This window comes from Mchenga conophoros, linkage group LG7, assembly GCF_057382185.1.
Source record: "Mchenga conophoros isolate Kocher_MC1m ecotype Shallow Benthic linkage group LG7, M_conophoros_male_GT1.1, whole genome shotgun sequence".
NCBI classification, from domain to species: Eukaryota; Metazoa; Chordata; class Actinopteri; order Cichliformes; family Cichlidae; genus Mchenga; species Mchenga conophoros.
The window spans coordinates 55,187,274-55,200,853 of NC_140532.1; the positions used below are offsets into that span (position 1 = coordinate 55,187,274).

General features: G+C 47.8%; 1 protein-coding gene across 2 annotated transcripts in view; it reads right to left on the reverse strand.

The window, feature by feature from the left end:
* LOC146571190 (synaptic vesicle glycoprotein 2C-like) overlaps positions 1-13,580 on the reverse strand; it is a 94,242-nt gene that overhangs the window by 20,671 nt on the left and 59,991 nt on the right. For both annotated transcript variants that reach the window (XM_085280251.1, XM_085280252.1), the window contains exon 4: positions 12,753-12,904. In XM_085280251.1, coding sequence (XP_085136377.1) covers positions 12,753-12,904 — 152 coding nt within the window. The remainder of the gene's footprint in view (positions 1-12,752; positions 12,905-13,580) is intronic.

Here is a 13,580-nt window from a genome sequence, read left to right on the forward strand (position 1 = left end):
AAAGAGCAACATAATAAACAACATCACGATGATATATGGGAATATAACAGTAAATACTAAATATTAAACATTATTGTGCAGCACGTAAGATCGACAGCGCACAGTGTGCTTTGAGGTAGGAGCCAAAAAAGGGTGTAGTTTGTGTGTGTGAGCACCCGTGTGTACACCTGTGAGCATGAACACGCTTGTTTTTAAAAGGTTCCTTCATGTAATGATCTGCTAGAGGGTGTGGGGAGCCACAGCCCCGTCCTCCAGGGCATGAAGCAGGTATGGAGGAGATCAAAACTCCAGACATCCAGAGGCCCTCAGAACACAAGAGACCAAGGAAGACCAACAGAGGGGCAGCCGCACCACTATCCCAGAAAGAGCTGAGGAGAGTCCCAGATGAGGGGTCACTCATCTGGGGCCCGTGAGCTCCGCCGGCAGCCAGCTGTGCCTATATGTATGTGTTATGAGAGTGTGAGTAATGTGAATGTCTAAGTTGTGGGATAAAATTTAGGCACAGGCAGCCAGAAGGGGACAGAGGGGGGGAAGCCTCCCCTGCACCCTGGTGACACACCTTTAAGATAAGATAAGATAAGATAGAACTTTATTAATCCCTCGGGTGGGTTCCTCTGGGAAATTCGATTTCCAAAAAAGCACAGCACCGACAGAAGTTACAGAGTTATACACACACACATATATATAAATACAGAGACAATATAAATAAAATATACGAAGGGGATAAATAGAATAAATAGGAATAAAAAATAATAAAAAATAAAAAATAAAAAAAATAAAACCCAAGGCCCTGCATGTGTGGGTGATTCATAGGTGATTCGCCCTACCTCTTGAGCCACAGCCGCCTCGTTATGCAAGGTGGAATTTAAAAGATGGATATGCCCACTACAACGTCTCACGCTGGTTAGTGAAAACCTTGAACTAGGTATTTTGTCATCACCATTTTGTGATAAGCAAGGGATGACACTCACTGTTAAGTTGAGAAATACTACGTAGCCATTGGTTAGAAAGTTGAAACTGACAAATTTTGAGGAACCTGTGTATCTTTATTTTATCCTGCTCTCTGACTCTAATAATTAATACTTATAATAGAGAGAACAAGATGGCGCCGAGTATGGCAGCCTTGTCGCGAGCTCCCCCAAGCAACAGCTTTTTTCTGTGTTTAATTTTACTTTTCCTTCATTTTTTCACGAGTAGCACATGTCTCCTTGTGTACGACCGACAAACCTTACTGGACATAAAAGACGGTCTTTCTTATAACTTTCCGGAGTTCAAGTTTTGCAACACGGACGCTCCGTTTGGAGACCCCCCATTCATCTCACCTGAGACGCCTTTGTTCTCTGGCCCTGGAGGCCGCAAACGCCGACGCAGAGGGAGAAGATCTGGCGTTCTGGTTCGACTGAGACGGCGCACTAACAGACCACCATTACCCAGTTTATTACTGGCTAATGTGCAGTCTCTGGAGAACAAGCTGTGCGAGCTTCGGGCACGGATCTCATTCCAGCGAGAGATGCGGGACTGCTGCGTGATCTGCCTCACAGAAACCTGGCTATCGGACAAGCAATACAACTACCGGGGTTCTCCGTGCATCGCGCGGACAGGTCACAGGATCTTACTGGGAAAAGGTGTTTCATGATCAACAACAGCTGGTGTGATTATGCGAACGTGCACCCGGTCAAATCCTTCTGCTCACCGGACCTGGAGTACCTGATGATTAAGTGCCGGCCATTCTGGCTACCGAGGGAATTTACAGCAGTGATTATTACGGCTGTTTACATTCCCCCACAAGCCGACACTGACCGAGCACTCAGGGAACTGTACAGCGCGATCAGCAGCGAGGAAACCGCACACCCAGAGGCGGCGTTTATCACAGCCGGAGACTTTAATAAGGGAAACCTGAAGAAAGTCTCACCCAAACTCCACCAACACATCCACTTTAACACTCGTGGAGATCGGCTACTCGACCACTGCTACACCTCTTTCCGGGATGCGTACAAAGCCCTCCCCCGCGCCCCATTCGGCCAATCAGATCACCGCTCCATCCTGCTCCTGCCCGCCTACAGGCAGAAGCTGAAACAGGAAGCTCCAACCCGGAGGGCGGTGCACTGTTGGACGGACCAATCGGAGTCTGCGCTGCGGGACTGTTTTGATCACGCGGACTGGGAAATGTTTCACGTGGCTGCTAGGGACATTGATGAATACACAAACTCAGTCTGCGGATTTATCAGGAAATGCGTGGAAGATGTCGTCCCATCCAGAACAGTTAAATCCTTCCCAAATCAAAAACCCTGGATTAACGGAGATGTTCGCGCGGCACTGGCGGCACGGAGCACCGCCTTTGCCTCCGCGAACACATCGGACTACAAACACGCACATTACCAACTCCGGAAGACGATCAAAGCAGCCAAACGTGAGTACAGGGACAGGGTGGAGCAACAGTTTGACAACCCTCGGAGTATGTGGCAGGGACTAAACACGATCACAGACTTTAGAGGGAAAACCAGCACACCGCAGACCACGGCCTCTCTGTGTGAGGATCTAAACGTATTCTACGCTAGATTCGACACAGCGAACACCATGAGACCGGACAGTGTGCGCACCGCGGATGACGTCAGTGCGCACACTGTGTCTGAGGAGGATGTGCGGAGGTGCTTCAGGAAGGTGAACGCACGCAAAGCTACTGGTCCGGACGGGATTCCCGGCCGCGTCCTCAAGTCATGCGCAGCTCAGCTGGCTGGAGTGTTCACGCACATCTTCAACCTTTCCCTCTCTCTGTCTGTAGTCCCAGCCTGCTTCAAAATGGCCACCATCGTCCCTGTACCCAAATCCTCCACCATCTCCTCATTGAACGACTGGCGACCTGTAGCCCTGACCCCCATCGTAAGCAAATGCTTCGAGAAGCTGGTCAGGGACTTCATCTGCTCTGCACTACCCGACTCACTGGACCCTCTACAGTTCGCATACCGCCACAACAGGTCCACTGATGATGCCATAGCCCTGACACTACACACTGCCCTGTCACACCTGGAGAAGAGAGACACGTATGTGAGAATGCTGTTTGTAGATTACAGCTCAGCATTCAATACCATCGTTCCCTCGAAGCTGGACAGGAAACTGCAGGATCTAGGACTGAGCAGCTCCCTCTGCAGCTGGATCCTTAGCTTCCTGTCTGACAGACGCCAAGTGGTCAGACTGGGCAGCATCACCTCATCCCCCATCACACTGAACACTGGTGCTCCACAGGGGTGTGTACTGAGCCCTCTCCTGTACTCACTCTACACCTACGACTGCACAGCCACTAACAACTCCAACATCATTGTGAAGTTTGCGGACGACACTACAGTGGTGGGTCTTATCACCAATGGTGATGAGACGGCTTACAGGGAGGAGGTCAGCGCCCTGACCCACTGGTGTCAAGACAACCATCTCACCCTCAACGTCGCAAAGACAAAGGAGTTGATAGTGGACTTCCGGAGGTGCAGAGAAGTACACACCCCCATCACCATCAACGGCGCTGCTGTGGAGAGAGTGAGCAGCTTCCGGTTCCTTGGTGTACATCTGGCTGAGGATCTTACGTGGTCAGTACACACAAACAAAATAGTGAAGAAGGCGCAGCAGCGCCTCTTCTTTCTCAGGAGACTGAAAAGATTCGGCATGAGCCCCCGCATCCTCAGGACCTTCTATCACTGTGCTATTGAGAGCATCCTCACTGGATGCATCACCACCTGGTATGGCAACAGCACCGCCTACAACTGCAAAGCTCTCCAGCGAGTAGTGCGGTGCTCTGAACGGATAATTGGAGGTGAGCTTCCCTCCCTCCAAGACATCTACAGGAAGCGGTGCCTGAGGAAAGCGGGGAGGATCATCAAGGACTCCAGTCACCCCAGCCATAAACTGTTCAGACTACTTCCCTCAGGAAGGAGGTTCTGCAGCATCTGGTCCCGTACCAGCAGACTGAGAGACAGCTTTTTCCATCAGGCCATCAGACTGCTGAACACGTCATAGACACCTCACCTTCACTACTGGAACTTTAACATTATGCACTCCATACTGTACAGTAATGCCACTGTTTTGCACAATATATAATATACTATTATATATTGTACATATATTTATTAGTTTCAGATGTAGCCATTCTTGTATTTTGCTTGTTTACATTATTGTATTTTGCACAACTCTGTTGCTTGTGAAGCTCGCACACAAGAATTTCACTCACATGTGCTGTACCAATGTACCTGCACATGTGATGTGACAATAAAAGTGATTTGATTTGATTTGATAATAATTTCTAAAAGAATGTAATCAATATTAATTTAATTTAGCAATTGATACATAAACTTGTATACAACCTGTAATTTAAAAAAAAAAAATTAGCAATCAAATTAAAACGGAGGGTAGGCAGAGGAAGTGGTGGTGGGATATACTGAATTAAATGTGATCTCAGCACGTTACATTCTAGCACATAAAATGTGTTATCCACATCGAAACTATTCTTTCACTTGAAAGAGTAGTTGATCTGAACTAACTAACAGATCATCTGCAAAAGAATGGCTTATTTGAAGAGTTTCAGTCAGATTTCAGAGCTCATCACAGTACAGAAACATGTTTAATGAAGGTTACAAATGACCTTCTTATTCCCTCTCACAGTGGACTCATCTCTGTGCTTGTCCTGCTAGAATTCAGTACAGCATTCGATACTGTTGACCATAATATCCTATTAGCGCGATTAGAGCATGCTGTAGGTATTACAGGTACTGTGCTGCAGTGGTTTGTATCATATCTATCTAATAGACTCCATTTTGTTCATGTAAATGGAGAGTCCTCTTCACACACTAAGGTTAATTATGGAGTTCCACAGGGTTCAGTGCTAGGACCAATTCTGTTTACATTATACATGCTTCCCTGAATAATCAGTCCCCATCTTATCTTAATGACCTTATAGTACTATATCACCCATTAGAGCACTTTGCTCTCGCACTGCAGACTTACTTGTTGTTCATAGAGTATTTAAAAGTAGAATGGGAGGCAGAACCTTCAGTTTTCAGGCTCCACTTCTATGGATCCAGCTTCCAGTTTGGATTCAGGAGAAGACACTATCTCTATTTTAAGATTAGGCTTAAAACTTTCCTTTTTGCTAAAGCATATAGTTTTGGCTGGATCAGGTGACCCTGAATCCTCCCTTAGTTATGCTTTTATGCTTTAATCCCATGATGCACTGAGTATTTCTTCTTCAGTCACCTTTCTCACTCGCTATGTGTTAATAGACCTCTCTCCACTGAATCATACTTGTTATTAATGTCTGGCTCTCTTCCACAGCATGTCTTTTATCCTGTCTTCCTTCTCTCTCCCCAGCCAGTTGTAGAAGATGGCCGCCCCTCCCTGAGCCTGGTTCTGCCGGAGGTTTCTTCCTGTTAAAGTTTTTCCTTCCCGCTGTTACCAAAGTGCTTGCTCATAGGGTGTCATATGATTGTTGGGGTTTTTTTTCTTTATGTATTATTGTTTGGTCTAGGTTGCAATATAAAGTGCTTTGAGACGATGCTGTTGTGATTTGCCATGGTATAAATAAAATTGAATTGAACTGAATTGTTAAAACAGAACTGAACAGAAATGAAGTTGATGACGAATACCTGGACAATAACATCGTAGTTACTGGCAGGTTTTAGGTATGTTAACAGATGGTTTCATTTAACCACCTGCAAAATATGTGTTTTAAGTAATTGCCTGCTGGTGAAAAATATGAAATATTATGCAAAATATTACAAAGCATCTACATAGTTAACCTTACTGGCTATTTTCCAGTCTCAAGGCCCGTTAGAGGGTAGCTTATCTTTTGTTTGTCTGTGAAGGTTCTCAGTCATCCAGGTCATCGTAGTCTAAGGAGCTTGGAAAGAAAAGCGTCTGGACTTCTTTAAGTTGCTTGAAGACGTTTCACCTCTCATCCGAGAAGCTTCTTCAGTTCTAAAGGCCAAATGGTGGAAAGACCCAGATTTAAACCCAGTGGGAGTGACCCCCCACAGAAGGACAAAGGACCCCCTGATGATCCTCTACCGGACTTTGGTAAGTTCACCAGTGAAGACACAAAGGATAACTGTTTGCCTTTCCTGGACTATGCTGTGCACATAGAAGAGAATGGCAACCTCAACATTGAAGTTTACCGGAAGCCCACACACACGGACCAGTAACTCCTCTTTGACTCCCATCACCCTCTGGAACACAAACTTGGAGTAATTAGGACCCTACACCACCGGGCAGAAAAATGTTCCCTTTAAGCCTGAAGGGAAAAAGAAGGAACACACACATGTAAAGGAAGCACTCAAAACATGCGGTTATCCTAATTGGGCGTTTATAAAGTTAGCAAAGAGGCACAGAAAAGAAGATCAGACACTAGCTAGGGAGGATAAGAAAGACAGACTCAATAACATTGTCATCCCCTATGCTGCCAGTGTATCAGAAAAACTGAGGAGAGTTTTCTCCAAGCACGACATCCCAGTGTATTTCAGACCCAGCAACACACTCAGACAGAAACTTATTCACCCGAAAGGCAAAACCCCAAAACACAAACTTAACAATGTGGTGTATGCTGTACAGTGTAACGAGGAATGCCCAGACCTCTACATTGGAGAGACCAAACAGCCACTTCACAAACGCATGGCACAACACAGAAGAGCCACCTCCACAGGACAAGACTCAGCAGTCCACCTGCATCTTAAGGATAAAGGACACTCTTTCGAGGATGCAAATGTTCACATTTTGGACAGAGAGGACAGTGGTTTGAAAGAGGAGTGAAAGAAGCCATCTATGTCCACTGTGAGCAACCATCTTTGAACAGAGGCGGGGGTTTACGACACCGACTGTCTGCCATCTATAATCCAGTTTTGAGATCCCTTCCCAGATGCCTTAATGCCCACTCACACCCTGGGCCATCTGACCTCAGGAAATCAGATGATAGGGCTTTGGAGTTGACATCACGCTGCAATGTATTGTGGGAGCGCGGTGCCATTTTCCGGGTCCACAAATCAAAACAAACACACAGTGTTGGAACGACGACAAGAAATATGCGTAAAAGCAGCTCAAAAGAAAACGGACGGTATAGAGACCGATTGCGTCCAGAGGCGAAGCAGCGGTACTTGAAAAAAAAAATAGAGTGCATCGCAAATGTGGACCCATATGAAATACGGCAGTGGAGTAAAGACCCAGACGACTTACTGCCACTGTCCTACCCCAATATCTTCACGTATCTTGTTAACCTTAACCATCACGTTCGCATTTCTGAGTGCCCCATGTGTAACGTTGGTACCCAGTCTGGATTTGTTTGATCCATTTCATAGGCAGGCTTCCCTACAGTTGTGCGAAAGAATTAGCAAATCGTTACGTAGCACTGGGGTCCGGCCGGGCACAGCCCGAAGAGGAGACATGGGCCCATCCTCCCGCAGGCCCACCACCCGCAGGAGGCGCCATAGGGGTCGGGTGCATTGTGTGCCGGGTGGCGGCCAGGAGCGGAGGCCCTGGCGGACTGACCCCCGGCTGCCAAGACTGGCAATAGGGACATGGAATGTCACCTCACTGGTGGGGAAGGAGCCTGAGTTAGTGCGTGAGGTTGAGAGGTACCGGCTAGATATAGTCGGGCTCACCTCTACACATGGCTTGGGCTCTGGAACCAGTCTCCTGGAGAGGGGCTGGACTCTGTCTCAGTCTGGAGTTGCCCCTGGTGAGAGGCGGCGGGCTGGGGTGGGTATCCTAATATCCCCTCGGCTTGCTGCCGGTACGTTGGGGTTTTTCCCGGTGGACGAAAGGGTTTGTTCCCTGCGCCTTAGGGTCGGGGAACGGGTCCTGACTGTCATCTGCGCTTATGCGCCGAGTGGCAGTTCAGAGTACCCAGCCTTCTTAGAGTCCCTGGGGGGGGTGCTGGAGGGTGCTCCACCTGGAGACTCTGTTGTCCTGCTGGGAGACTTCAATGCTCACGTGGGTAACGACAGCGAGACCTGGAGGGGCGTGATTGGGAGGAACGGCCTCCCTGATCTGAACCCGAGCGGTGCTCTGTTATTGGACTTCTGTGCTAGTCACAGTTTGGCCATAACGAACACCCTGTTCGAACATAAGAGTGTCCATAAGTGCACGTGGCACCAGGATGCTCTAGGCCGTAGGTCGATGATCGATTTTGTAATCGTATCAGCAGACCTGCGACCATATGTTCTGGACACTCGGGTAAAGAGAGGGGCTGAGCTGTCAACTGATCACCACCTGGTGGTGAGTTGGATCAGGTGGCGGGGGAGGACGCTGGACAGACCTGGTGCACCTAAACGCGTAGTGAGGGTGTGCTGGGAACGTCTAGCAGAGGCCCCAGTCCGCGAGATCTTCAACGCACACCTCCGGCAGAGCTTCAACAGCATTCCGAGGGAGACTGGGGACATTGAGTCCGAATGGACCATGTTCAGCGTCTCCATTGCCGAAGCTGCTGCATTGAGCTGCGGTCGCAAGGTGGTTGGTGCCTGCCGTGGTGGTAATCCCCGAACCAAATGGTGGACACCAGAGGTGAAGGGAGCCACCAGGCTGAAGAAGGAGTCCTATCGGGCTTGGTTAGCCTGTGGGACTCCGGAGGCAGCCGACAGGTATCGACAGGCCAAGAGGAATGCGGCTCGGGCAGTGGCTGAAGCAAAAACTCGGGTGTGGGAGGAGTTCGGAGAGGCCATGGAAAAAGACTTTCGGGCTGCTTCGAAGAGATTCTGGCAAACCGTCAGACGTCTCAGGAGGGGAAAGCGGTGCTCTACCTGCACTGTGTATAGTGCTGGCGGAGCGCTGCTGACGTCGACTGAGAAAATTGTCGGGCGGTGGAAGGAATACTTTGAGGACCTCCTTAATCCCACTGACACGTCTTCCGAGGAGGAAGCAGAGTCTGAGGATGAGGGGAATGACCCGCCAATTTCCGGGGGCGAGGTCACTGAGGCAGTTAAACAACTCCTTGGTGGCAGAGCCCCTGGTGTTGATGAGGTCCGCCCCGAATTCCTGAAGGCTCTGGACGTTGTAGGGCTGTCCTGGTTGACACGCCTCTGCAATGTTGCGTGGAGATCAGGGGCAGTACCTGTGGACTGGAAGACCGGGGTGGTGGTCCCCATCTTCAAGAAAGGGGACCGGAGGGTGTGTTCCAACTACAGGGGGATCACACTCCTCAGCCTCCCTGGGAAAGTCTATGCCAGGGTGCTGGAAAGGAGAGTTCGTCCGTTAGTCGAACCTCGGATACAGGAGGAACAATGCGGTTTTCGTCCTGGTCGCGGAACACTGGACCAGCTCTTTATCCTCTCCAGGATACTTGAGGGTGCATGGGAGTTTGCCCAACCAGTCTACATGTGTTTTGTGGACTTGGAGAAGGCATTCGACCGTGTCCCTCGGGGTGTCCTGTGGGAGGTGTTGTGGGAATATGGGGTGTCTGGCCCATTGCTACGGGCCATTCGATCCCTACACAACCGTTGCAAGAGCTTGGTTCGCATTACCGGCAATAAGTCGGACTCGTTCCCGGTGGGTGATGGGCTCCGCCAGGGCTGCCCTTTGTCTCCGGTTCTGTTCATAATTTTTATGGACAGGATTTCTAGGCGCAGCCAAGCTTTCGCTTTGGTGGCCTCAGAATCTCATCTCTGATTTTTGCAGATGATGTGGCTCTGTTGGCTTCATCGGGTGAGGGCCTCCAGCTCGCACTGGAGCGGTTCGCAGCCGAGTGTGAAGCAGCGGGAATGAGGATCAGCACCTCCAAATCTGAGGCCATGGTTCTCAGCCGGAAAAGGGTGGAGTGCCCACTCCGGGTCGGGGATGAGTTCCTGCCCCAAGTGGAGGAGTTCAAGTATCTCGGGGTCTTGTTCGCGAGTGATGGGAGAAGGGAGCCGGAGATCGACAGACGGATTGGGGCTGCAGCTGCAGTAATGCGGACGCTGCACCGGTCCGTCGTGGTGAAGAGGGAGCTGAGTGTAAAAGCGAAGCTCTCAATTTACCGGTCGATCTACGTCCCTACCCTCACCTATGGCCACAAGCTGTGGGTAGTGACCGAAAGAACGAGATCGCGGATACAAGCGGCAGAAATGAGCTTCCTCCGAAGGGTGGCTGGCCTCTCCCTTAGAGATAGGGTGAGAAGTTCGGCCATCCGGGAGGGGCTCGGAGTAGAGCAGCTGCTGCTCCACATCGAAAGGAGCCAGCTGAGGTGGTTCGGGCATCTGACAAGGATGCCCCCTGGGCGCCTCCTGGGTGAGGTGTTCCAGGCATGTCCCACCGGGAGGAGGCCCCGGGGCAGACCCAGGACACGCTGGAGAGATTATATCTCTCGGCTGGCCTGGGAACGCCTTGGTATTCCCCCGGATAAGCTGGAGGAGGTGGCTGGGGAGAGGGAGGTCTGGGCCTCTTTGCTTAGGCTGCTGCCCCCGCGACCCGGCCCCGGACAAAGCGGATGAAAATGGATGGATGGATGGATGGGTTACGTAGCACGTATGTCTGCACAGTCACTCAATTCTATGTTTGTTCGCAATTTCTAAAACCTCGAGAGCCCCAACAATAATATTATTAAGCTATAAAGAGTGATATGAACATATATAGAACCGGAGTGAAAATGTCTGGAGAACACCAACAGATATCTGGAGATGGAAGCGAACTGGATATCAGCTCATCTCACGGCTGCTATCCAGGCTAGACGCCTTCATTTTTTAAGGTCCGCCATATAAGCTCCCTCATGTTGCTTTCAGGTTGGGAAAGAATAAAAAGACAAACCCTTTTTAAGCTCATTCCCGTGCCGGTCATGCGATCGAACATTGCAGCCGACCACACAGCAAGGACGAACCTGTTGTGTGTGCCTTCGCTCCTTTTTCGCTTGCGCTTTGTTTGGACCCGGAAAATGGTGCATCAGGCCAAAATCCTTTCCACGCCCACCCCTGTGACATCACACTCCAAAGCCCTATAGGGTGGGTCCAGGTTTCACAATGAGCTCACCCGAAACCCTGGCTGATTGTGACCCACACCCATTTTCAAACCTTGGCTCATGTGATTTGGTAGAGGATCATCAGGGGGTCCTTTGTCCCTCTTTGGGGGGAAACTCCCACTGGGTTTAAATCTGGGTCTCTCCACCATTTGACTTTTAGAACTGAAGAAGCTTCTCAGATGAGAGGTGAAACATCTTCAAGCAACTTAAAGAAGTCCAGACGCTTTTCTTTCCAAGCTCCTTAGACCTTATCTTTTGTTTGCTGTAATCTCTACATCTGATTGGCTAAAGTTAGCCTGTAGTGGGCTACAAGGATGACTTCAAAGGATGTCCTATATAACAAGAAATCTGCCATGTCAAGATGCAAATGTCTATAATTACCTCACATGTCTGTTCCAGTTCCAGTGCAGCCTTGTTTCATTCAACAGAGGCACAATCAATTGGTGTTCTCAATCCAAGATCGTCGACACCCTTATCCCCTCCTCATATGATGAGCATTAGACACTTTATTCTGTTCTTAGCAGTGGAACAAAACATCCACAGACTATAGCTTGCATAGAAAACGTTACTGCCAGGCACAGGCTTTCACTGATGTACTCCAGTGATTTAGCATTACATGCTTGTGTTACAGGGTAGCAGAGTAGTTTCGTCCCTAGCATGAGTCTCCATTAAACTTCAGTGCATAGTTTTTTGAGTATTTCTCATAACACACCTTGGCAGCATTATTTCAATATATATTCTGTCCATGATGAACACCCACATAGGTTATACCACTTGTCCCTGATTTTTAATAACATTTTTATTATACATTTGGAGACACAGTACTTTTAACATTATTGGTCCTTTTTCTACCATCAGGATTATTTTTCACAGGCTCAGGAAACAGCAGTCACAATCAGCCAGGAGTGAGGGGAAGATAGATGTGAAAGATAGATGATAAATAGAAGCACTTTTACATCATCCCCTGGTTTTTGAAGTCTCATGTTAAGGCCTTGAACACCTTATTGGTGTTTTGAAAATAGATGTGATAAGAGAATAGTGAATCATAAAGCACTGCGTGCTCATACATTACTGGCTTCTCATTCACAGAGTAGGTTTAGGTAATAACGTCATGTTGTATTCAGTAACAGTGTAAACTAGCAATTGAGACCATAAACTCATTATGAAAGTGTTCATTTAAGGTAGATTAAGGAAGACAAGGGCTGTTTTCTTTCTACGTCTGTACAATCGTTTCATTTTGGCAACCAGAGCATTCGCCCTCTGCTGGCCATTGAAACAAATCCCAGTTCAGGGTATTTCCACATTGGACTCAATGTTAAAACATCTGGCCTTTCTTCACTGCGATCATCTCACCTAACTTCTGTCCTGTCTCCTTCCCTCTTCCCAGAACCAGTCACATGATGACTGCCTCCTGTTAAAAGGGAGTTTTTCCATCCAACCTTCGTTAAGTGGTCAGAGGGTCGTCTAATTGTTGGGATTTTCTCTGTACTATTGACACAGTCTCTACCTTACAATATAAAAGACCTTGAGATAACTGAATTGAATTGCATTGAATTGGAATGACTTCCTAAATCTGGTTGGGTTATCTGTTCATTGTAAACTCTACTAACTTGATAATATAAAAAAAAAAGCAAAAATATAAAATAAAGGAGCAATATTATGAGGTGGGAAAATGTAATAATACACTTTAACATTTTTATGACAAATTTCTTCGATCATTTTAATGATTTCCCTTTAGTGCTGCTTTGCTGTCATGTTAATGTAACCTTTTTTAGAAGTGGTACATCATGTCACTCACCATAGTGTGGGATGATAGCCCAGGCCATGGCTGAGGCATAAATTCCTCCAATCATCCAGAACATGCACAGCCAGCTCAGATGCTCTCCTCTCTTCTCGCGAGCCAACACCTCCGCAAAGTATGAGAATACTATCGGTACTGCTCCACCGATCCTGTAAATACAGCTTGTTGTAATTAGCTATGCATGCTCAAAAAGGCAATCCTCATTTGCCTCATCAGCGCTTGCAACAATGAACATTTATCACAATATGAAACTGATTTATTGTTACAGAAAACATTTCTTCATTTGTCACTGTGAATTGTACAAACGTCTGAAACTTTTTTTTAGAACATGTCTTCGCACATTTTTTGTTCATTCATGTCACAAAGCAGATTCTACACTATTCTGGCTTATTTTCTGAGTCTTACCAGATCATCAGGAGGCAACGGCACTATCCACTGCAGCTTAGTATTTATTTGCACAAACTATACTGTCATCTTCCTGACCAAAGAAAATGAAAAATCACCACACTGTAGCACACAGGATATTACAGTCTTTGAGCCATCTTTGCTGCTTTCTATCAAACTTGCTTATTATATCATTTTCCAGAATCACAGGTCGTGTGGCCTTTAAATTTAACATAGTGAACATGTCTCAAATTGCATTGTTCCATATTAGTACGTTGTTGTATCTTGTGTTGATGTGAGGGATAGGTGCACTGAACTGAACCCTTTCAGTGAGGTGTCAGTAGAGTCAGAAGGAGCCCATCTGTGACTGCAGTGACAGTGCCCATTTTTTTCATAGCCTCAGAGTGTCGTACATATTTGAAGAGGAAAAAAACCAAATGG